Source organism: Symsagittifera roscoffensis, chromosome 7 (assembly GCF_963678635.1).
Source record: "Symsagittifera roscoffensis chromosome 7, txSymRosc1.1, whole genome shotgun sequence".
Classification (NCBI taxonomy): domain Eukaryota; kingdom Metazoa; phylum Xenacoelomorpha; order Acoela; family Convolutidae; genus Symsagittifera; species Symsagittifera roscoffensis.
The window spans coordinates 7,191,492-7,217,126 of NC_087068.1; the positions used below are offsets into that span (position 1 = coordinate 7,191,492).

The window sequence follows — 25,635 nt, forward strand, 5'->3', positions numbered from 1 at the left end:
CCCCTCACACGTTTCGCCCCTCACACATTTTACCCCTCACACATTTCGCTCCTCACACATTTCGCCCCTCACACGTTTCGCCGCTCACACGTTTCGCCCCTTCCACGTTTTGCCCCTCGCATGTTTCGCCCCTCGCATGTTTCACCCCTCACACATTTCGCCCCTCACACGTTTCGCCCTTCACACGTTTCGCCCCCCACACGTTTCGCCCCTCACACGTTTAGCCACTCACACATTTCGCCCCTCACACGTTTCGCCCCTCACAGTTTTCGCCCCTCACACGTTTCGCCCCTCACACCTTTCGCCCCTCGCTCATTTCGCCCCTCACACGTTTCGCCACTCACACGTTTCGCCCCTCACACGTTTCGCCCCGCACACGTTTCGCCCCTCACACGTTTCGCCCCTCAGACATTTCGCCCCTCACACGTTTCGCCCCTCACACGTTTCGCCCCTCACACGTTTCGCCCCTCACACGTTTCGCCCCTCACACATTTCGCCCCTCACATTTTCGCCCCTCACACGTTTTGCAACTCACACGTTTTGCAACTCACACATTTCGCCCCTCACAAGTTTCGCCCCTCACACGTTTCGCCCCTCACACGTTTCGCCCCTCACAAATTTATCCCCTCACAAGTTTCGCCCCTCACAAGTTTCGCCCCTCACACGTTTCGCTCCTCACACGTTTCGCCCCTCACACGTTTCGCCCCTCACACGTTTCGCTCCTCACACATTTAGCCCCTCACACGTTTCGCCACTCACACGTTTCGCCCCTCACACGTTTCGCCCCGCACACCTTTCGCCCCTCACACGTTTCGCCCCTCAGACGTTTCGCCCCTCACACGTTTCGCCCCTCACACGTTTCGCCCCTCACACGTTTCGCCCCTCACACGTTTCGCCCCTCACACGTTTCGCCCTCATACGTTTCATCCCTCACACTTTTCGCCCCTCACACGTTTCGCCCCTCACACATTTCGCCCCTCACACGTTTCACCCCTCACACGTTTCGCCCCTGACACATTTCGCCCTCAAACGTTTTGCCCCTCACACGTTTCGCCCCTCACACATTTCGCCCCTCACACATTTCGCCCTTCACACGTTTCGCCCCTCACACGTTTCGCCCTTCACACGTTTCGCCCCTCGCATGTTTCGCCCCTCGCATGTTTCACCCCTCACACATTTCGCCCCTCACACATTTCGCCCCTCACACGTTTCGCCCTTCACACGTTTCGCCCCTCACACGTCTAGCCACTCACACGTTTCGCCCCTCACACGTTTCGCCCCTCACACGTTTCGCCCCTCACACGTTTCGCCCCTCACACGTTTCGCCCCTCAGACATTTCAACCCTCACACGTTTCGCCCCTCACACATTTCGCCCCTCACACGTTTCGCCCCTCACACGTTTCGCCCCCACACGTTTCGCCCCTCACACTTTTCGCCCCTCACACTTTTCGCCCCTCACACGTTTCGCCCCTCACACGTTTCGCCCCTCACACGTTTCGCACTTCACACATTTCGCCCCTCACACGTTTCGCCCCTCACACATTTCGCCCTCACACGTTTTGCCCCTCACACGTTTCGCCCCTCACACATTTCGCCCCTCACACGTTTCGCCCCTCATACGTTTCGCCCCTCACACGTTTCGCCCCTCACACGTTTCGCCCCGCTCATTTTTCGCCCCTCACACATTTCGCCCCTCACACGTTTCGCCCCTCACACGTTTCGCCCCTCACACGTTTCGCCCCTCACACATTTCGCCCCTCACACGTTTCGCCCCTCATTCGTTTCGCCCCTCACACGTTTCGCCCCTCACACGTTTCGCCCCGCTCATTTTTCGCCCCTCACACATTTCGCCCCTCACACGTTTCGCCCCTCACACGTTTCGCTCCCCACACATTTCGCTCCTCACACGTTTAGCCCCTCACACGTTTCGCCACTCACACGAATCGCCCCTCACACGTTTCGCCCCTCACACATTTCGCCCCTCACACGTTTCGCCCCTCACACGTTTCGCCCTTGACACATTTCGCCCTCACACGTTTTGCCCCTCACACGTTTCGCCCCTCACACATTTTACCCCTCACACATTTCGCTCCTCACACATTTCGCCCCTCACACGTTTCGCCGCTCACACGTTTCGCCCCTTCCACGTTTTGCCCCTCGCATGTTTCGCCCCTCGCATGTTTCACCCCTCACACATTTCGCCCCTCACACGTTTCGCCCTTCACACGTTTCGCCCCCCACACGTTTCGCCCCTCACACATTTAGCCACTCACACATTTCGCCCCTCACACGTTTCGCCCTTCACACGTTTCGCCCCCCACACGTTTCGCCCCTCACACGTTTAGCCACTCACACATTTCGCCCCTCACACGTTTCGCCCCTCACAGTTTTCGCCCCTCACACGTTTCGCCCCTCACACCTTTCGCCCCTCGCTCATTTCGCCCCTCACACGTTTCGCCACTCACACGTTTCGCCCCTCACACGTTTCGCCCCTCACACGTTTCGCCCCTCACACGTTTCGCCCCTCAGACATTTCGCCCCTCACACGTTTCGCCCCTCACACGTTTCGCCCCTCACACGTTTCGCCCCTCACACGTTTCGCCCCTCACACATTTCGCCCCTCACATTTTCGCCCCTCACACGTTTTGCAACTCACACGTTTTGCAACTCACACATTTCGCCCCTCACAAGTTTCGCCCCTCACACGTTTCGCCCCTCACACGTTTCGCCCCTCACAAATTTATCCCCTCACAAGTTTCGCCCCTCACAAGTTTCGCCCCTCACACGTTTCGCTCCTCACACGTTTCGCCCCTCACACGTTTCGCCCCTCACACGTTTCGCTCCTCACACATTTAGCCCCTCACACGTTTCGCCACTCACACGTTTCGCCCCTCACACGTTTCGCCCCGCACACCTTTCGCCCCTCACACGTTTCGCCCCTCAGACGTTTCGCCCCTCACACGTTTCGCCCCTCACACGTTTCGCCCCTCACACGTTTCGCCCCTCACACGTTTCGCCCTCATACGTTTCGCCCCTCACACTTTTCGCCCCTCACACGTTTCGCCCCTCACACATTTCGCCCCTCACACGTTTCACCCCTCACACGTTTCGCCCCTGACACATTTCGCCCTCAAACGTTTTGCCCCTCACACGTTTCGCCCCTCACACATTTCGCCCCTCACACATTTCGCCCTTCACACGTTTCGCCCCTCACACGTTTCGCCCTTCACACGTTTCGCCCCTCGCATGTTTCGCCCCTCACACGTTTCGCCCTCATACGTTTCGCCCCTCACACTTTTCGCCCCTCACACGTTTCGCCCCTCACACATTTCGCCCCTCACACGTTTCGCCCCTCACATATTTCGCCCCTCACACGTTTCGCCCTTCACACGTTTCGCCCCCCACACGTTTCGCCCCTCACACGTCTAGCCACTCACACGTTTCGCCCCTCACACGTTTCGCCCCTCACACATTTCGCCCCTCACACATTTCGCCCTTCACACGTTTCGCCCCTCACACGTTTCGCCCTTCACACGTTTCGCCCCTCGCATGTTTCGCCCCTCACACGTTTCGCCCTCATACGTTTCGCCCCTCACACTTTTCGCCCCTCACACGTTTCGCCCCTCACACATTTCGCCCCTCACACGTTTCGCCCCTCACACATTTCGCCCCTCACACGTTTCGCCCTTCACACGTTTCGCCCCCCACACGTTTCGCCCCTCACACGTCTAGCCACTCACATGTTTCGCCCCTCACACGTTTCGCCCCTCACACGTTTCGCCCCTCACACGTTTCGCCCCTCACACGTTTCGCCCCTCAGACATTTCAACCCTCACACGTTTCGCCCCTCACACATTTCGCCCCTCACACGTTTCGCCCCTCACACGTTTCGCCCCCACACGTTTCGCCCCTCACACTTTTCGCCCCTCACACTTTTCGCCCCTCACACGTTTCGCCCCTCACACGTTTCGCCCCTCACACGTTTCGCACTTCACACATTTCGCCCCTCACACGTTTCGCCCCTCACACATTTCGCCCTCACACGTTTTGCCCCTCACACGTTTCGCCCCTCACACATTTCGCCCCTCACACGTTTCGCCCCTCATACGTTTCGCCCCTCACACGTTTCGCCCCTCACACGTTTCGCCCCGCTCATTTTTCGCCCCTCACACATTTCGCCCCTCACACGTTTCGCCCCTCACACGTTTCGCTCCCCACACGTTTCGCTCCTCACACGTTTAGCCCCTCACACGTTTCGCCACTCACACGAATCGCCCCTCACACGTTTCGCCCCTCACACATTTCGCCCCTCACACGTTTCGCCCCTCACACGTTTCGCCCTTGACACATTTCGCCCTCACACGTTTTGCCCCTCACACGTTTCGCCCCTCACACATTTTACCCCTCACACATTTCGCTCCTCAAACATTTCGCCCCTCACACGTTTCGCCGCTCACACGTTTCGCCCCTTCCACGTTTTGCCCCTCGCATGTTTCGCCCCTCGCATGTTTCGCCCCTCGCATGTTTCACCCCTCACACATTTCGCCCCTCACACGTTTCGCCCTTCACACGTTTCGCCCCCCACACGTTTCGCCCCTCACACGTTTAGCCACACACACATTTCGCCCCTCACACGTTTCGCCCCTCACACTTTTCGCCCCTCACACGTTTCGCCCCTCACACCTTTCGCCCCTCGCTCATTTCGCCCCTCACACGTTTCGCCACTCACACGTTTCGCCCCTCACACGTTTCGCCCCGCACACGTTTCGCCCCTCACACGTTTCGCCCCTCAGACATTTCGCCCCTCACACGTTTCGCCCCTCACACGTTTCACCTCTCACACGTTTCGCCCCTCACACGTTTCACCCTCATACGTTTCGCCCCTCACACTTTTCGCCCCTCACACGTTTCGCCCCTCACACGTTTTGCCCCTCACACGTTTTGCCCCTGACACATTTCGCCCTCACACATTTTGCCCCTCACACGTTTCGCCCCTCACACATTTCGCCCCTCACACATTTCGCCCTTCACACGTTTCGCCCCTCACACGTTTCGCCCCTCACACGTTTTGCCCCTCGCATGTTTCGCCCCTCGCATGTTTCACCCCTCACACATTTCGCCCCTCACACGTTTCGCCCTTCACACGTTTCGCCCCCCACACGTTTCGCCCCTCACACGTCTAGCCACTCACACGTTTCGCCCCTCACACGTTTCGCCCCTCACACGTTTCTCCCCTCACACGTTTCGCCCCTCACAAGTTTCGCTCCTCAGACATTTTGCCCCTCACACGTTTCGCCCCTCACACATTTCGCCCCTCACACGTTTCGCCCCTCACACGTTTCGCCCCCCACACGTTTCGCCCCTCACACCTTTCGCCCCTCACACTTTTCGCCCCTCACACGTTTCGCCCCTCACACGTTTCGCCCCTCACACATTTCGCCCCTCACACGTTTCGCCCCTCACACATTTCGCCCTCACACGTTTTGCCCCTCACACGTTTCGCCCCTCACACATTTCGCCCCTCACACGTTTAACCCCTCACACGTTTCGCCCCTCACACGTTTCGCCCTTCACACGTTTCGCCCCCCACACGTTTCGCCCCTCACACGTCTAGCCACTCACACGTTTCGCCCCTCATACGTTTCGCCCCTCACATTTTTCGCCCCTCACACGTTTCGCCCCTCACACATTTCGCCCCTCACACGTTTTGCCCCTCACACGTTTCGCCCCTGACACATTTCGCCCTCACACATTTTGCCCCTCACACGTTTCGCCCCTCACACATTTCGCCCCTCACACATTTCGCCCTTCACACGTTTCGCCCCTCACACGTTTCGCCCCTCACACGTTTTGCCCCTCGCATGTTTCGCCCCTCGCATGTTTCACCCCTCACACATTTCGCCCCTCACACGTTTCGCCCTTCACACGTTTCGCCCCCCACACGTTTCGCCCCTCACACGGCTAGCCACTCACACGTTTCGCCCCTCACACGTTTCGCCCCTCACACGTTTCGCCCCTCACACGTTTCGCCCCTCACACGTTTCGCTCCTCAGACATTTTGCCCCTCACACGTTTCGCCCCTCACACATTTCGCCCCTCACACGTTTCGCCCCTCACACGTTTCGCCCCCCACACGTTTCGCTCCTCACACCTTTCGCCCCTCACACTTTTCGCCCCTCACACGTTTCGCCCCTCACACGTTTCGCCCCTCACACATTTCGCCCCTCACACGTTTCGCCCCTCACACATTTCGCCCTCACACGTTTTGCCCCTCACACGTTTCGCCCCTCACACATTTCGCCCCTCACACGTTTAACCCCTCACACGTTTCGCCCCTCACACGTTTCGCCCCTCACACGTTTCGCCCCGCTCATGTTTCGCCCCTCACACATTTCGCCCCTCACACGTTTCGCCCCTGACACATTTCGCCCTCACACGTTTTACCCCTCACACAATTCGCCCCTCACACATTTCGCTCCTCACACATTTCGCCCCTCACACGTTTCGCCCCTCACACGTTTCGCCGCTTGCACATTTTGCCCCTCGCATGTTTCACATCTCGCATGTTTCACCCCTCACACATTTCGCCCCTCACACGTTTCGCCCTTCACACGTTTCGCCCCCCACACGTTTCGCCCCTCACACGTTTAGCCACTCACACATTTCGCCCCTCACACGTTTCGCCCCTCACACGTTTCGCCCCTCACACGTTTCGCCCCTCACACGTTTCGCCCCTCACACGTTTCGCCCCTCAGACATTTCGCCCCTCACACGTTTCGCCCCTCACACATTTCGCCCCTCACACGTTTCGCCCCTCACACGTTTCGCCCCTCACACGTTTCGCCCCTCACACGTTTCGCCCCTCACACGTTTCGCCCCTCACACGTTTTGCCCCTCACACGTTTCGCCCCTCACACTTTTCGCTCCTCACACGTTTCGCCCCTCACACGTTTCGCCCCTCACACGTTTCGCCACTCGCACATTTCGCCCCTCACACGTTTCGCACCTCACACGTTTCGCCCCTCACAGATTTTGCCCTCACACGTTTTGCCCCTCACACGTTTCGCCCCACACACATTTCGCCCCTCACACGTTTCGCCCCTCACACGTTTCGCCCCTCACACGTTTAGCCACTCACACATTTCGCCCCTCACACGTTTCGCCCCTCACACGTTTCGCCCCTCATACGTTTCGCCCCTCACACGTTTCGCCCCTCACACGTTTCGCCCCTCAGACATTTCGCCCCTCACACGTTTCGCCCCTCACACATTTCGCCCCTCACACGTTTCGCCCCTCACACGTTTCGCCCCTCACACGTTTCGCCCCTCACACGTTTCGCCCCTCACACGTTTCGCCCCTCACACGTTTTGCCCCTCACACGTTTCGCCCCTCACACTTTTCGCTCCTCACACGTTTCGCCCCTCACACGTTTCGCCCCTCACACGTTTCGCCCCTCGCACATTTCGCCCCTCACACGTTTCGCACCTCACACGTTTCGCCCCTCACAGATTTTGCCCTCACACGTTTTGCCCCTCACACGTTTCGCCCCTCACACATTTCGCCCCTCACACGTTTCGCCCCTCACACGTTTCGCCCCTCACACGTTTCGCCCCTCGCATGTTTCGCCCCTCACACTTTTCGCTTCTCACACGTTTCGCCCCTCACACGTTTCGCTCCCCACACGTTTCGCCCCTCACACGTTTAGCCCCTCACACGTTTCGCCACTCACACGAATCGCCCCTCACACGTTTCGCCCCTCAAATGTTTCGCCCCTCACACGTTTCGCCCCTCACACATTTCGCCCCTCACACGTTTCGCCCCTCACTCGTTTCGCCCCTCACACGTTTCACCCCTCACACGTTTCGCCCCTCACACATTTCGCCCCTCACACGTTTCGCCCCTCACACGTTTCGCCCCTCACACGTTTCGCCCCGCACACTTTTCGCCCCTCACGCTTTTCGCCCCTCACACGTTTCGACCCTCACACAATTTGCCCCTCACACGTTTCGCCCCTCACACATTTCGCCCCTCACACATTTCGCCCCTCACACGTTTCGCCCCTCACACGTTTCGCCCTTCACACGTTTCGCCCCTCACACGTTTCGCACCTCACACGTTTCGCCCTCACACGTTTCGCCCTCACACGTTTCGCCCCTCACACGTTTCAACCCAGACACGTTTCGCCATTCAATTTGCGCTTAGTGGTACGCTGGCAATTTAGTCCATCCCAAATGTTTTTCGTAACAAGGGAAATTTTAAGTGTAACATTTACTAGATGAATCAAAAGTATTTGAAAATCTAAACAAGACTGCTCGTATCAGGGCGAAGCCCTGAAAGCTCCCACTGCCTTTTAACATTTATTAAAAACATAAACAATATAAAAAAATTAAATGAAACAATATAAAATGAAAAGTTTTTTTTCTTAAATTTGAAATTTTTTCTATGAAAATCATCTCCCCACACGCCATAATAAGTATAAAGTGATAAATTTCGCTGCTAGTAACAAATCAATTTTGGCAAATAAGCGTCTTTCAACCAATTTGGAACGATTTTTAGGACGGATTAAATCTCCGCTTACTCGTTAATAGCGCGAATTATATCGCTCCTTAATTGTCCCAATTTGGTCAAAATGGCCAAAAAGGCAATCTTTAAACCCCCATAACTTTACAAAAAATCACAGGTTAAATAACTTTTCAAATTCAAGCTCAGGACAAAAAATTTTTTTTGCATGTAATGAAAAAATTCTGTCAAAAATGGCTAGTTAACAAGTCAAAAATTGTCTGAAGAAAAAGAAAACCACCCCGAGCACAAATATTCCATTACTTTCGTATCGTAGGTTGAAACAAAAAATGATGAAAAAGGAAGCTTGGCTTGAGATTCTTATTTTAACGACTCGTTTTGAAGTTACGTCGGCCTGATATTTAATAAGCACAAAATATATAACTTAAAACGCAGAATGTAGCACAGAGTGTTCTGACTATAGTCTTCAAAAACCTACAAGAAAAAAAGTTTTTTTAAAAAAATTGGTGTAGTTTTTCAGCGTGGTATGATAAAAGGATCTCACGTAAAACTATAATTTAGGCAAATTTGACAATCATAGTAAAATTGGCAAATAGGACAGCAGTTTTTGTCTGAAATTACTGGAAAAACAAAAAAACATATATATATTTTTTGAAAAAAAATCACAAAAAATCTATTCATCAAAAAGCTATTGTAATTGGCTTAAAATAAGCAAAAATATTTCTGCTTGCTGGCTTTCGTCGCCCAAAATTAGACCAAAAAAACAAAAGTTTCAAGTCGTTCTTTTTTCGACACTCGGAAAAAATGTTGGGAATTTTTTTTATTGTGGTTTCGAATCACGACTAAAAAGGTTTCAATCTGATAAAATAATTCAACTCAGTCCGATGATTAGTTGTGGCAACTGATTTTACGTTGAAAACACAAATGTAAGAAAAAGAAAAAACTAAATACACCCGAATACAAAATTCCTCCCCATTTTCAATGTTTGGAACAAAAACTAAAACACACCCGAATACAAAGTCCCTTCCCTCGCCATTTTTAATGGTCGGAACAATAATACGCTTAATACGTTACAAGACGCAAGCCTAGCAAACATCACTTTTTAATTTGATACATAACGATAGACAATAAAATTAAGAGGGAAAATGAATATTTTTTTCGATTTGTTAAATTTCAAAGCTTTTTTAATAATTTTTTTTTCATGGCAGTCAGACTAACCCGGGTTTTGTCTTTATACGAACAGTCTTTTTGTAAAACATTACTTCTTTTAAGAAAAATTATCTGGATTCAAATAAGTATATCCGTTAATTGTGAGTATTATCAAAAGAAAAGAGATACCAAATATATAAGGGCTTAGTCATTTTCCAAACGTCTTAAACTCTGTGGAGCCAAATAACAAGGTGTTATTGGCATGTTTACTTAATTATTCCTATTTTCTCATCAAGCAGAACACTTTACTGACTGTGAGTTGTTGTCCCAGGAGTTTGTGAATTGTGTCTTGAGGGTGTTGATGACTGTGTCCTTCTGATACAGCTGGCCAACCACTCTCTCCATCTCACTCAGCTTCAGATCAGTCTTAACAAAAACACCAAGTAAACATTGTTCTTATCAGGGTTAAGCGCTGAACCTTCTGATTGTTTCTTAAAGTCTACGGAATTAAATCTAAGAAAAAAAATAAAAACTGATAAAAATTAGTTTCCCACGCGCTATGTAAAGTACAGATTGATTTAATTAGCGCACAGCAAAAAATTACAAATTTCACACAGGATGCCTCAGATAAAATTGCTAAATTTTTGAGTAGGTTTAAATTGCCGCTGATGCTTTAATGGCGCAAAATAAATTGCGAATTAACTATCTTATTTTGAATTATAGTCGTCGAGGTAGTCCCAAATTCAAACTATAATAAATTTGCAAAGTATGATCGTTTTATGATATCAAGACAACGATATACTTCAAACGGTTTTTCAAAAATTTTTAAACAATCTAATTTTGACTGAAGCACTCCAAGTTTTTCTTCCAAAGCTGGAACAAAACCATTGCTTGTATCAGGACAAAAAGGACCTGAATGCTTATACCGTCTCTCAATTTCTCTCCGATAATCTATCTTAGCTTTACAAACTTTTCATGAAAAAATGTTTAGGTTTCAAGATAGCTATTATTCCGACTTCCAAAGAAAGGGAAGGAATATAAGTACACTGGGTGGTTTTCCTCCAGACCAATTTTGACGTTTAGCAAGCCATTTTGAAACTGAAATTTTTTGATACCATCTGAAATACAGTTGAGTTGAGTTCTTAGGTCTAACTCACAGAGTAATTTCAGATAGGGTACACCGTCTGCTCGTCACGCTACCTTATTTTCGGCCGGATAGATTCGTGCAACTTCTTAGTGAATACCGATCTTAATCCTACTCTTATATCTGCTAGTCTCAATTAGTCTCAATAGATCTAGAGTATACTGGTTTATTGCGAGTAGGTCTCTGGAGAGGCAACTAAGTTCTAAAATAAATTCAAATCTCTCTGGTGCTGAAGTTACAAGTAATTTCAGCACTTACAAATAAGTGGGTTGTTAGTTCGATGGATTACGATTGGTTAGTTTTACAAAAATTTAATAGAGATAAAAAATCTAATTAACAACCAATAATAAAATCATAGTTTAGATCTGGTTCCACCCATCCGGGGTTTACAGAGTTTTTGAATCTTTCATATTCTATTTGGCGAGAATCATTTCTGGTTCGGTTCTTGAAGAAAAAAGTTCCAGGAAGCTGGATTAGTCGATATGATTTTTGACATTCAACAATGACTGTGACCGCCAACGAAATCAGTCTGACTTCAAAATGGTTTGCTATGATTGTTCGTTCTGCTTCGGTGGAGAACTGATTGTGTTTCGTTCTTATCTGGAAATGGCGTGTAGATTGTGTTTGGAGGGAATGCCTTGAAACTCAGGTGGTCATTGAACATCGAGGTGGTCATTGGTCTGATTCAATGAAGTCCTTTTCTGCGAAGTCAAGTCGTACTTCAAATCCTTTTGAGTTGTGATTGTGAGCGGCATATCGGTTGTGTTTAGCCATTCTGTAGATTGTATATGAGGGGGTCGTCTAATTTCTTGATGCTCGTCTTGTGGTCGTGTATGATCTATATACTGAATTATATGATTTTATCTTTTATAAAATTTTCGTTAATTCGGTTTTTTAGTTATGATTTCTATTAGTTGTTCTCGCGAAAGTTTTTAATTTTAGTTCTGTCTTTTTTAAGCGTTTCGCCCCTCACACATTTCGCCCCTCACAAGTTTCGCCCCTCACACGTTTCGCCCCTCACACGTTTCGCCCCTCACACGTTTCGCCCCCCAAACGTTTCGCCCCTCACACGTTTAGCCCCTTACACGTTTCGCCACTCACACGTTTTGCCCCTCACACGTTTCGCCCCTCACACGTTTCGTGCCTCACACGTTTCGCCCCTCACACGCTTCGCCCCCCAAACGTTTCGCCCCTCACACGTTTAGCCCTTACACGTTTTGCCCCTCACACGTTTCGCCCCTCACACGTTTCGTGCCTCACACGTTTCGCCCCTCACACGTTTCGCCCCTCACACGTTTCGGCCCTCACACGTTTCGCCCCTCACACCTTTCTCCCCTCACACGTTTCCCCCCATCACACATTTCGCGCCTCACACATTTCGCCCCTCACACGTTTCGCCCCTCACACGTTTCGCCCCTCACACGTTTCGCCCCTCATCACACGTTTCGCCCCTAACACGTTTCGCCCCTCACACGTTTCGCCCCTTACTCGTTTCGCCCCTGACACGTTTCGCCCCTCACACATTTCTCCCCTCAAATTTTGGCACAGTTTCCCCCTAAAATGTACAGTAAGAAATTGGCGTTAATTAACTGTGTAATAAGTTAGGGGCGAAATGTGCCAATAGATTTAAGAGGGGCGAAATGTGTGAGGGGCGAAATGTGTGAGGGGCGAAACGTGGCACTAGATTTAAGAGGGATGAAATGTGTGAGGGGCGAAATGTGCCACTAGATTTAGGATGGACGAAATGTTTGAGGGGGCGAAACGTGGGACAGTCTCTTAAAATTCATAGCATTCTCTTGCTCAATTTTGGTTAAAATTCTTGGATAACCATGGCGCGTAGTTTGGCCTTGAGGTGTTTGTTGTGGGCGATGGTGTCCCCCAACTGTCTCTCCATCCCCTCCCTCTCCCCCTCCAGTCTCTCGATGTCCCTGCTTCCCCTCTCCACTAGGCCACGCAGACGCACCAACTCATCCACTCGCTCTCTAATCATATCAATATTTATAGTTACGAGATAATTTGCAAAACTTTCACTTAGACAGCTTTAAAAATTTCAGACTAAAAGGCAATTGTTTTGTTTTGTGGAACATTTCAAATCAAATAGTCTTTTTTGACGGATTTTGAGACGTAAAACATGAAGTTATTATTCAATTATCTGATTTGTCAAAGTTTTGAAAACAGTAAAAAAAAACCCATGGTGTATAAAAATGTTTCAGGACAATTAACGCGCAACGTAATTTGCCTAGTCAACAGCATGCGGTAAATTAAATCGTGTCATGCTGAACTGAGGCGAGCAATTTGCGCTTAGTGATACGCTGGCAATTTAGTCCATCCTAAATGTTTTTCGTAACAAGGGAAAATTTAAGAGTGACATTCACTAGATGAATCAAAAGTATTTGAAAATCTAAACAAGACTGCTCGTACCAGGGCGAAGCCCTGAAAATTCCGACCGCCTTTTAATGTTTATGGAGCAGTAATAACATTTCAGAAATTAAATGAAATAAAACAAAATGAAATTTTTTTTTTTTAATTTAAATTTTTTTTAATGAAAATCTTCCCCCCACACGCCATGTTAAGTACAAAACAATAGATTTTGCTCCTTGTAACAAATCATTTATGGCAAAAAAGCTTCTTTCAACCAAGTTGGAACGATTTCTAAGACGGATTAAATCTCCGCTTACGCGTTAATAGCGCGAATTATATTGCGCGTTAATTGTCCCAAATTGGTCAAAATGGCCAAAATGGCAATCTTTAAACCCTCATAACTTTACGAAAAATGATCAAAGGTGAAATACTTTTTCAAATTTAAGCTCAGGACAACAATAGCTTTAGAATGACATAAAAAAATTCCGTCAAATATGGCTAGTTAAAAAGTCGAAATTTGTCTGAAGAAAAAAAACCCACCCGAGCACAAATATTCCGTTACTTTCGTATCGAAAGTCGGAACAACAAGACTGCTCGTATCAGGGCGAAACCCTGATTGCTCCGACTACCTTTTAAGGTTTATGGAGCAGTAATAACATAAACAACATAAAAAAATTAAATGAAGCAAAATAAAATGAACAATTTTTTTTCTAAAATTTGAAATTTTTTCTATGAAAATTATCCCCCCACACGCCATAATAAGTATAAAGTGATAAATTTTGCTGCTAGTAACAAATCAATTCTGGCAAATAAGTTTCTTTCAACCAATTTGGAACGATTTCTAAAACGGATTAAATCTCCGCTTACGCGTTAATAGCGCGAATTATATCGAGCGTTAATTGTCCCAAATTGGTCAAAATGGAGAAAATGGCAATCTTCAAACCCCCAAAACTTTACAAAAAATAATCACAGGTGAAATATCTTTTCAAATTCAAGCTCAGGACAACAATACCTTTTGAATGATATGAAAAAATTCCGTCAAAAATGGCTAGTTAAGAAGTCGAAATTTGTCTGAAGAAAAAAAAACCACCCCGAGCACAAATATTCCGTTACTTTCGTATCGAAAATTGGAGCAAAAAATGATGAAAAAGGAAGCTTGGCTTGAAGTTTTTATTTTAACGACTCGTTTTGAAATTCCGTCGGCCTGATATTTGGTACGCCCAAAATATATCACTGAACTTAAAAATTAGTCTAGTTTTTTTTAAAAAATTAGTCTAGTTTTTAAGCGTGGTGTGATAAAAGGATCTGACGTAAAACTATAATTTAGGCAAATTTGACAATCATTGTAAAAAAGGCAAGCAGGAAAGAGTTTTTGTCGGAAATGACTAGAAAAACAAAAAAATATATATATATTTTTTTGTAAAAAATCGCAAAAAAAACTAATCATAAGAAAGCTATTGTAATCGTCTTAAGATAAGCATAAAAAATTCTGCTCATGGACTTTCGTCGCCCAAAACTAGACAAAAAAATATCAAACGTTTCAAATCGTTTTTTTTTTTTCGACACTAGAAAAAAATGTTGGGAATTTTTTACTGTGGTTTCGAATCACGACTAAAATGTTTCAATCGGATAAAATAATTTAACTCAGTTCGATGGTTACTTGTGGCAACTGATTTTACGTTGAAAACAAAAATGTAAGAAAAAGAAAAAAACTAAATTACACCCGAATACAAAGTTCCTCCCCATTTTCAATGGTTGGAACAAAAACTAAAACACACCCGAATACAAAGTCCCTCCCCATTTTCAATAGTCGGAACAATAATACGTAAAATACGTTTCAAGACGCAAGCCTAGCAAACATCACTTTTTACCTTAGATACATAACGATAGACAATAAAATTAAGGGGAAAAATGAACATTTTTTTTCGAGTTGTTAAACTTCAAAGCTTTTTTAATAAACTTTTTTTCATGGCAGTCAGAATAACCCGGGTTTTGCCTTAATACGAACAGTCTTTTTGTATAAATTAAATCTTCCAAAGAATTATATCTGGTTTCAAAGAAATATATCCGTTAATTGTGAGTATTATCAAAAGAAAGCAGAGACCAAATATATAAGGGCATAGTCATTTTACAAACGTCTTAAACTCTGTGGAGCCAAATAACAAGGTGTTTTTTGGCATGTTTACTGAATGATTCCTATTTTGTCATCAAGTAGAACACTTTACTGACTGTGAGTTGTTGTCCCAGGAGTTTGTGAGTTGTGTCTTGAGGGTGTTGATGACTGTGTCCTTCTGATGCAGCTGGCCCACCACTCTCTCCATCTCACTCAGCTTCAGATCAGTCTTAACAAAAACACCAAGTAAACATTGCTCGTATCAGGGTTAAGCGCTGAACAATCTGATTGTTCCTTAAGGTCTACGGAATAAAAAGAAAGAAAAAATTGAAAAAATTGATAAAATTAGTTTCCCGCGCACTATGTAAAGTACAGATTGATTTAATTAGCGCAAAGCAAAAAATTACAAATTTTTATACAGGATGCCTCAAATAAAATTGCAAAATTTTTGAGTAGGTTTAAATTGCCGCTGACGCTTTAATGGCGCAAAATAAATTGCGAATTAACTATCCCATTTTGAATTAAAGTCGTCGAAGTAGTCCCAAATTCAAACTATAATAATTTTGCAAAGTATGATCGTTTTAAGAAATCAAGACAACGATATACTTCAAACGGTTTTCAAAAATTTTTAAACAATCTAATTTTGACTGAAGCACTCCAAGCTTTTCTTCCACAGCTGGAACAAAAACATTGCTTGTATCAGGGCAAAACCCTGAATGTTCCTACCGTCTCTCAAATTCTCTCGGATATTCTATCTTAGTCTTACAAACTTTTCATGAAAAAATGTTTAAGTTTCAAGATAGTTATTATTTTGACTTCCAAAGAAAGGGAAGAAATATAAAGGCAGTTGGTGGTTTTTTCTCCAGACCAATTTTGACGTTTAGTAGGCCATTTATAAACGGAAATTTTTTGATACCATCTGAAATACAGTCATTGCCTGCAAGACTACCAGTACAACCAAATGTCCCTCAAAACGTACTCTTTAGCTAAAACTACATGAAATGGTTTTAACTCATACATGATGATTGCGTGAACTTAATCTCCTTTTGATGTTATAAATCATATCTCACGTTTTGTAATTCGCCCTTTTAAATAACTTCATTGTTTTAGTAGTGATATGTTTTTGATAGAATTTTATCAAAATTTTTGCTCCGACTTTTCTGTTTTTCAAGCTTTTTGAGACCAGAAATAGCCAAGAAAAAGAAATTTTCAGATCTGAAATAGCCAAAAAACACGAAATTTCAGATCTGAAATAGCCAAGAAAAAGAAAATTTCAGATCTGAAATAGCCAAGAAACACGAAACTTCAGATCTGAAAAAGCCAAAAAAAATAAAATTTCAGTTCTGAAATAGCCAAGAAAAAGAAAATTTCAGATCTGAAATAACCAAGAAAAACAAAATTCATGCGTTATTTAAATATTTCACAACCTATTCCAGATCTGAAATTTAGATCTGAAATAGATAATTTCAGATCTGTTTTTAAAAAATTTACTGGGTACGGGTGAGTTCAATTTTAAAACAGATCGTTTTTACCTGCGATAGTTTTTAAAAAGCTATCAAGGTTTAAAAATTGTCGATTTGGCTAATTTGGGACAATTACCGCGCGATATATTCTAAATTTTAAACTAATTTTTCATAATACGACAGAAGTCTTGACATCATCCAAAATTTATATTTCCTTGGCTCAATATTAATTTAATATTTTATCAGTGGTTTTTTTGTACAAAAACTTATTCCATATTGAATTGAGACGTGTCCCTAAATATATTCACAACTATGTCGTATGCAAAATATTCCCCTCTGTTATTTTCTTAGCGTATGGTGGATGGTTTTCAAAAAATTCAAATAATTTTGAAGAATTTTTTCCATTTTTTGAAAGTTTGCTCCAAAATGTTAAATGTTATTAAGAAATATTCTCAGAACTTCGCTAAGACACTAACAGTCTTGCTAATCTGACTTTCGAAAAAATGACAAAATAATTGTGCTCGGGGTGTTTTTTCTCCAGACAAACTTCAATTTTGAATTAGAAATTTTGACGGAATTTGTTTTTCAACAGTCGAAAGGTTGCATTGAGCACAAAATTCAAAAGATATTTCACCTGTGATCATTTCTGGAAAAATTATGGGGGTTTAAAGATCGCCAATTTGCCAATTTGAGACAATTAACGCGCGATAGGTTTCGTGCAAATAAAGAGTAAGCTGAGATTTAGTAATCTGAGAAATTGAATTCAGGCATCTCATTTTGTCTATATATTTCTTCGCTATATATAAAAATTTATAATTTTGTACGTTTCGCAATGATTTGAAAACGACTCAAAATTTTTTTTAAAAATTATTAATTTCTCGAATCTTTTATCAATTTTTTTTAAAGTGAACACTACTCCATAGACCTTAAAAGGCAGACTAAACTCTCAGAGTTTTGCCATGGATACGAGCAGTCTTGTGAGGAGTCTTACAAAAATTGGCATTTGGAGATTCAAGAAAAAATGTTTTCCGTTCCGGCATTCAAAATAAACTTAGTCGAACTTATTGATTTGTTCAACCAAACAATGAGAAACTTCAAATCTGCAGATTCATATTTTCTGAGCTGAGGCGGCCGAAGGCTGATTTCTCTAAATGACAGACATATTTGGACTGATATTTTGACCCTGGTCGATTTATTTATCGAATTTAGTAGAACAAAATCTGTAGACGCCTATATAGCATGGGTCAAACATAAGACAATTGGTCGAACCATATACGAACTTTACTAAGTTCGACCAAGGTTATAGTGACTGAATGAATGGAATGTAAATGTATGGATATACCTGTGTGTTGAGTTTGTTGTGCAGCTGATCCACCTCCTCCCTCAATTGCCTCTCCCTCTCCCTCCCCCTCTTCACCCCCTCCTCTCTCTCCTTCAACTGACCCCTCAATTCCTCACAGCTACTACACGACTCCTAAAACACACAACACACTAAATAATTCCAAGTGTATTTTTTCTCAAGCTCTATCAATCGTTTAGTTAATCAGCCCTATCGAACTGAAAATTGTTTTTTTACGACAGGCTTTTTTCTGATAAAAAGCAATTGTCTATTCACTCTTGATCAGGAATAGACAGTTAAAATGATAAAAGCAGTGGCTGTCTAGTTACAGAGTTGTTTACCAAATAGGGCAGTGGCCTCTTCATCCCTTCCCTATTGATCGTTTTTTTAACCTATTTTTTTAATGTTGTTTTATTTAATTTTTTAAAAAAAAATAGTGTTTAACTCTTCTAGTCAATTATAAATTTTCTCACTGCTTTATCTTGGCACTCTTGACGAATAAATTTTTCTGTTAACTTCGAAACTCGCAGGCAAACTTTTCTCTAGCCTTGTATATTTCATTTTCAAGCTAAAGTCTGTAAAAGAAACCGTCTTGCGCTTGGAATTTGTTCTGAACATTTGTCTGACTTTCATTGTTTTTTCTAATTGTTCCGTATTCGGGTGTTTTAGTTTTATTCTTTTTTTTGTATTCCACAAAAAAATCAGCTACCACAAAAAAAATTATCCTAGAGATTTGAGTCATATATCATATATTTAAGCCATTGCAGTCGTAATTCGAGCGACCTGAAGTTTTGACAAAACTTACCCAGCGTCAAGAAAAACCGGTTCAAAATTTTTGATTTTTCGTCTTATTTCGAGCGAAATAAAGCGAGCAAGCAGGATTGCAAAAGCTTTTCTTAATGGCTTAAAAGCTTACAATAGCCTAATTTTAGCTATAAAAACTGAGTTTTACTCCAGTGAAGTCAGTTTTTGGAGTAATTTGGCGCCTTTTTAGCATGGAAATTTTCAAAAAACCGCAGAAAAAATGATTTAAAAAAAAAAATTTGTTGTAATTTTGAAGACTGGTCGGAACGTTCTAAGCTACTTGCTCAGTAACCAACTATCCTTGTTTCTTTTTGTCAGTGCTTGCATCAAGTGAAATTCAGCATGGAACGACTTCTTGAAGTGTGAAATGAGATTTTTTCCAATTGAAAAAAAAACTATATTAAAAAACTCAGTTTTTTTACCTGATGAAATCTCAATTCACTTTTTGAATGATTTCTCAGACCTCTCAAACATAAAATTTTCTCTATTTTAGCGTTAATACAATTTTTTTTAGCAAAGTCCAAGAACATGTAATATTTTCATAAATGATTTCAATTTTCCAAACAAATTTCAGGAACAACAGTTGCTGCATACAGATTACTTCACATTGCTTATGAGCTGGTTTTCTTTGTGCAACAATTACTTTTTTTTCAATTACTTTTTCAGTTGTTTTTTACTTTTTTGTCAATTACAGTTTTGAAAAAAAGTATGTTGTGAAACTTTAATCCAGCGTTAATATTTTTTTGGTCAAGTTTTCGTTTTTATTCAGATCTTAATTTTTCTACATGTTTTTAGGATCCGTATTTTCAACTCTTTTCTTGCTTCAATTTTAAGAATGCTGTCGCCATGTTTTTTTTACTGCAAAATTTCAATGGCAATTCTGATACGTATTTCAGATTGGTCCAATAATTGTGCGAGAAAAAGCTATGAACTGCCCTCATTAGAATCACGAGCGTCAACTTGTTTCAATTACAGCATGCATTTATCAATCCTACGCTATATAAATTTTTTTTTTCTTGCATCTACTTAATGATCAATTCGTTCAAACTTCTAGCAGTTATTTCAAAAAAATGTTGAGAAATTTTGAGGAAAAATGATCGCCAAAATTATCAGACGATGAAAGTAGGATATTTTTAGAAGGAAATTCCTAGGTACATAAAACTGAATCAATCAAAGTGCTGCTAGATTCTGTTTTATCTTCTTGAGTTGCATATCATACAGTTTTTCTTAATTTTTTTTCTATCATTTTGTTATCATTTTTTGTGCGACTTGTAAAATTTAACAGTAAGCTTAGGTTGAATCACCAATTGCTATCTTTTTAAAATCAAGTTCTTGCGATAGACCATCCGAATAGAATTTTAGACCTAGAAATTTTAAATTAGCAATTTTGGTGGAATATATACACAGGTTACTACACGTTTCTGATTAATTAGATCATATATGGGTATTAAAAAGTTTCTTGAAAAAGTCTGCATGATTTTAGTGAACAACCTGATTTCTGCCCTACTCTTGATATAAATGCCTATTTATATGTAAAATATATTTTTTTCAGAGCTGTTTTAAAAACCGAGTTTTTTTTGTTCCGACCATTGAAAATGAGAAGAAATTTGGTATTCGGGTGAGATTTTGTTTCTGTTTTTTTTTTAAATTCTTGTGTTTTCCAAGCCGAATCAGGTAACGCAAACAATTATACGATTGGGCCAAGTGCGATTAAAAAAACTCCAGCACTTTCTCTCGCGATTCGAACGACATAAAATCTTTTTCTAAAATTGTCTTAATATGGAGTAAAACAGGTTTATAACTTTTGATTTTTAGCCCAAATTTGATCTCACAAATCAAACGAGCGGGCTTAAAATAGCTTAATTATACTTAATTAAAGCGTACAAAAGTAGTTACTTGAACAACTATCGATTTTGGAGCTTTCAGTGCCATTTTGCTAATTAAAAATTTCAAAAAGACAAGAAAATATCTGCAAAAAATTGCAATTTTTTAAAATGATTTCTTAATATTTTTTTGTTTTTCTATTCACTTTTCCATGAAAAAATATTGTCCAATTCGCCTTTTTTACTGAGACTGTCAAATATTTTCAAGTTCTATCTTTGCGTTCAGATTCTTTTATCAGCAGAAACATTACAAATTTTTTGAATTTTTTTTTGAATTTTTTTAAGACTATGGTCGGACTATGCGGTCCTTCATGCCTAGTAACCGGATTTCCTTGTTGCAATCGACTTTGCTGCGATTGATCACAAAATTACAGGGCACGGATATGATAAATTGCATTAAAAATGTTTTCAATTTGTTTGCTACTTGTCTCTGTTAACCATTTCTTTGTAAAACATCTCATTCTCATAAAAAAATTTTTAGAGTTTTTTTCTCTTAATAGGCTTTTTTATTTGTGTTTATTTAGAATGAAAAAAATTAGGCCAATATCTGATTCTGAGGGTAACCAAGCGATACCAAAACGCATGTTGTTTTGGGATAACTTGTGAGAATGAAATGATAACGAGTGTGAAGGTACGATTCCAAACGTTCTAGTATAGAAACACTGAAAACCATTAATCCTTTGTTGATTTATATTTGACAGTCGCTTGGCAAAAATTGAATAAACACTGGTTTCTTACCATTTTATCAACCACTTAACTTGGCAACTGATAAATGTACATTGTTCAAATTTTTTTATATGATTTTCTAATTCAGTCAAAAGGTTTTGCTTTGATCGAAATGGAAAATTTGGTTATGGAGGAGTTGTTTAAAAATAGTCGGTCATAACCAATTTCAAAAAGTGATCATGTAATCGAAAGATTCTGGAAAACAGACTTACTCATTTGAAATAAAAAAACTCAAGGCTCTTGAAGGAGGAGAAACTTCTTACAGGAGTATAGCGCTAAAGGAGGGAAAATCTTACAAATAATTAGACCCCTAGACAACAACGTAGCGCATGCTTTTAAATTCAGTTTCTACTTCTGTGAGAATTTAGCGGATTTTTTCAGAGCAATACATTCTGCCAATTTTCAAAAATGCTACTACCTTGGCATACGGAGCAATTTGCTCAGCCATAGAGGTAAAGGTTTACCACTAAACCATCGGTTGAGATAACAAATTTTTCAAAAAAAAATTTATTTCAAAAAGCGAACTAATTGGTCAGTGTCTTGATGAAAAGCAACTGAATAACTTCTCACAAGAGATTCAAACTCCCGTGTTTCACCTGCCAGGCGGCTGATAATCCTCTCCATTAACTGCGTGGCTTTTAAAGTCTGTCACAAGATCCAATTAAAGTTAAAAAATTTCATAAAAATGCTGTAGAATTATGTCGCCACAAGTCTCGGTTTCGCCACGATGGAGTCTCGGCATAATTTAATCACGTATTATCTCATTCTAGATTCAACTTAGAATTCAGAACACTGAATCTGTTGAGCTGACGTTATTTGACCATTTGAAGCAAACTTAATCTTTTCAGGAAGCTGCCATATTTGATTTATTTCCTGATGCAGCACATTTTATGAACTTTGTTTAGTTTGAAACAATATGCTTAGAATTGTTCAGAAACCAGCAACAATCAGCCGGAAATTTTTCAATTGAGCAGGGATTCTTTCCCATAACTACCAAAAAACGGCCTTCATGAAAATTAACGTAACAATTAATTTGAAAATTCCATGCATTTTTTGAAAAAGTTTTGAAAATACCAGTGCAGTTTTATTTTAAGTTTTTTAGGAAGCAATGTAAGTGCATTTATGAAGCACAGAGGAGTAAGTTTATTTTGAGAAAAAAAATTAACGCTCTCGTTTGAACGACATGTTCTTACGATTTTTTTTTCAGAGTCAATAATACACAATGAACTCACTAACCAAATTGTTGATAGCATCACTCACTATTTTTAAACACCATTTTAAGTTATCGTCGACAGCCACCTGATCAGACAAAAAAGGAAAGCCACGCGACTTTTCTTCTGTGAATTCGTGCAAGTTATAAAAATAGCCACATGTTTGTTCATTCTGGTTTCTAATTGGCTGAAAATTATTGTTCCGACTTTCGATACGAAAGTAACGGAATATTTGTGCTCGGGGTGGGTTTTTTTTTCTTGAGACAAATTTCGACTTTTTAACTAGCCATTTTTGCCGGAATTTTTTAATATCATTTAAAAGGTATTGTTGTCCTGAGCTTAAATTTGAAAAGATATTTTACTTGTGATCATTTTTCGTAAAGTTATGGGGGTTTAAAGATTGCCATTTTGACCAATTTGGGACAATTAACGAGCGATATATTTCGCGCTATTAACGCGTAAGCGGAGATTTAATCCGTAATAGAAATCGTTCCAAATTGGTTGAAAGAAGCTTAGTTGCTATAATTGATTTGTTACGAGGAGTGAAATCTATCCTTTTGTTGTTTATATGGCGTGTGGGAGGATGATTTTTATTAAAAATTTCAAATTTTAGAGAAAAAAAACTTTTTTAGGTTATTACTGGTAATAGGTATTTAGGTAATATATTTTTTAGGTTATTACTGCTCCATAAACTTTATAAGGCAGTCGGAGCATTCAGGGCTTCGCCCTGATACGAGCAGTCTTGTTCAATTTGTTTCCAGTAATCAAATGACTTTTTTCTTAATCCTTGCAAATTGGATTGAAAGGGGAGGAGAGTTGGCAGATTGTAGAGTTTTTTCTCCGATTTTCGAGTTTCATAGTTTGACGGAAGTTTACTTAAGTCATCTGAAAACTACTGATATTTTTAGCTGATTTTAATCAGATATTTAGCCTGCAAAAGTTTTTCGCTAAGTTATTGAGGTTTGAAAAAATCAAAATTGGCCAAATTGGCAACTTTTAAACCCCAAAACCTTACAACAAGACTGCTCAAAAGGGCAATATCAAAAGTGTGAAATTTTGAGTCTTACGAAAATAAAACGACCAATTAGCTAGCCTCAATTCAATTTGGAACACATTCGTTGTGCGGGATAACTTGCCACGCAAAAATACTTCGCGTTACGTTCTCAGCATTATGAAAAACTCTTCAAAGCGCCCATAATTGGCAATTTTCACACCCCCAGAACTTAACAAAAATAATTGGAGGGGAAATATCTTTTTCAAATTAAACTCCGGAAGTCAATATCTTCAAGGGGGTATAAATTTTTTTTCATTGAAAATCATTATTTCGATCGATAAAAATTGACTCAATAATAAAATCCGCGCCGAGCATAAAATTCCATTTTCTTCGAAAGTTGGAACGAAAAAAAGATCACAAGTGAAATATCTTTTTAAATTTGAGCTCAAGACAACAATAATATTTGGCTGATATAAAAAAATTTCGTAAAAAATGGCTTGTAGAAAATTGTCTGAAGAAAAAAGAACGCCCCGAGCACAAATGTTTTGGGAAAGTCGGAACAACAAAACTTCTCGTATCAGGCAAAGCACTGAATGTGCCGACTGCCTTTTAAGTCTATGAGTCAGTGTTTGCTTAAAAAATGATCTCAATCTTTAAGCCATCATAAAATTTACTAAAAAAGATCACAGGTGAAATTTGAGTTTAAGACAACAATACGTTTCGGCTGGTATAAAAAATCGAAATTTGTCTAGAGAAAAAAACAGCGAGAATAAATATCCGAAAGTCGGAACAAAAACATCACTTTAGAAACTTTCAAAAAATTGTGAAACAAGTAATCGCCTTTTTTTTATAGGTTGTTTCATGTTTTTCTAAATCTTAATCTCTTTCATAAACGTTAAAGAGCAGTTGCAGCGTTCTGGGTTGGGTTTCGCATTATTACAAACAATATTATTTTTCGCAATTTGAGTAATAGCAGTTTTTTTCATCTCCACTACACTTTTAGATCATGCATCAACTACTTTGATCATGCATCAAGCAGTTTTTGGGAGTGGAATTCTACGTGAAGTGTTTCATGAACAGAACAGCTAATGATTAAATTTGGTCTATGACATTTGATTGTGAATTATATTTGAATTAACCTTACAATAGCAACCTAAGTCGATTAAGGGAGGCGAAAGTACGAATTTTTCATCAATAACTTTGAGGAGAAAATCATATTTTCTCACTGAGAAGATTTAAATTATTGGAACATAAATAGAACGTCGATTCAACTGAATTTGTAGCCTATCAAAAAAAATGTACGAACAGTTTCAAAATGATTATATTTTGAGCGTTTTGTATCAAATGCATGTTTTAAACAGAATTAAACAGAAATAAGTTGATACATGCCTTGGGAGGGCGTTCTACGGTAGGTCACTTAGGGGGGTGCAATTGTACGGTTGATCTTATTATTTTTAATATCTCAAAATTTGCACAAGATTTAAGTTTTCATGAGCTGTAATTTTGAAAAAAAAAGTTGCATTGGTTGCTTTTCATAAGTTTACTCATACGAATCTAATTTAGTCGATAACCGAACAAAAAGCATTTTATTTCAGAGAAAAAAAGTGATGATAAATTTCTAAAAAATTGTTTGGCCACGAGCTCGTCATTTTCGAAAATCATGATTGGATGAAATTTATGGTTTGATATCCTGCTACACACTATACTACTGTTCGCTTTCATTTAGCCTCAAATTGTTCTTCTAAGCCTCAGATTGTTTTTCAATGTTTTTCTAAGACTCTAGTTTTGACAAGGAAATAACCTATTGATCTGTTCTGTTAACTGCACGTTTTTCACAAACCAATAATTTCAGTCAGCGTTTTTAGTCATTTCTCGTATTTTGCTGCCTTCAAAGTTGTTCAAAATTATAGTTTTTTTGTAAAATTTA

The 25,635-nt window shown here is 41.7% G+C and overlaps 1 protein-coding gene across 2 annotated transcripts in view; it reads right to left on the reverse strand.

Annotated features, from left to right (window-relative positions):
* LOC134851028 (trichohyalin-like) overlaps window positions 1–25,635 on the reverse strand; it is a 77,764-nt gene that overhangs the window by 16,568 nt on the left and 35,561 nt on the right. For both annotated transcript variants that reach the window (XM_063866908.1, XM_063866907.1), the window contains exons 7-9: window positions 18,094–18,225; window positions 15,405–15,517; window positions 12,643–12,796 (exon numbers count right to left, since the gene is read on the reverse strand). In XM_063866908.1, coding sequence (XP_063722978.1) covers window positions 12,643–12,796; window positions 15,405–15,517; window positions 18,094–18,225 — 399 coding nt within the window. The remainder of the gene's footprint in view (window positions 1–12,642; window positions 12,797–15,404; window positions 15,518–18,093; window positions 18,226–25,635) is intronic.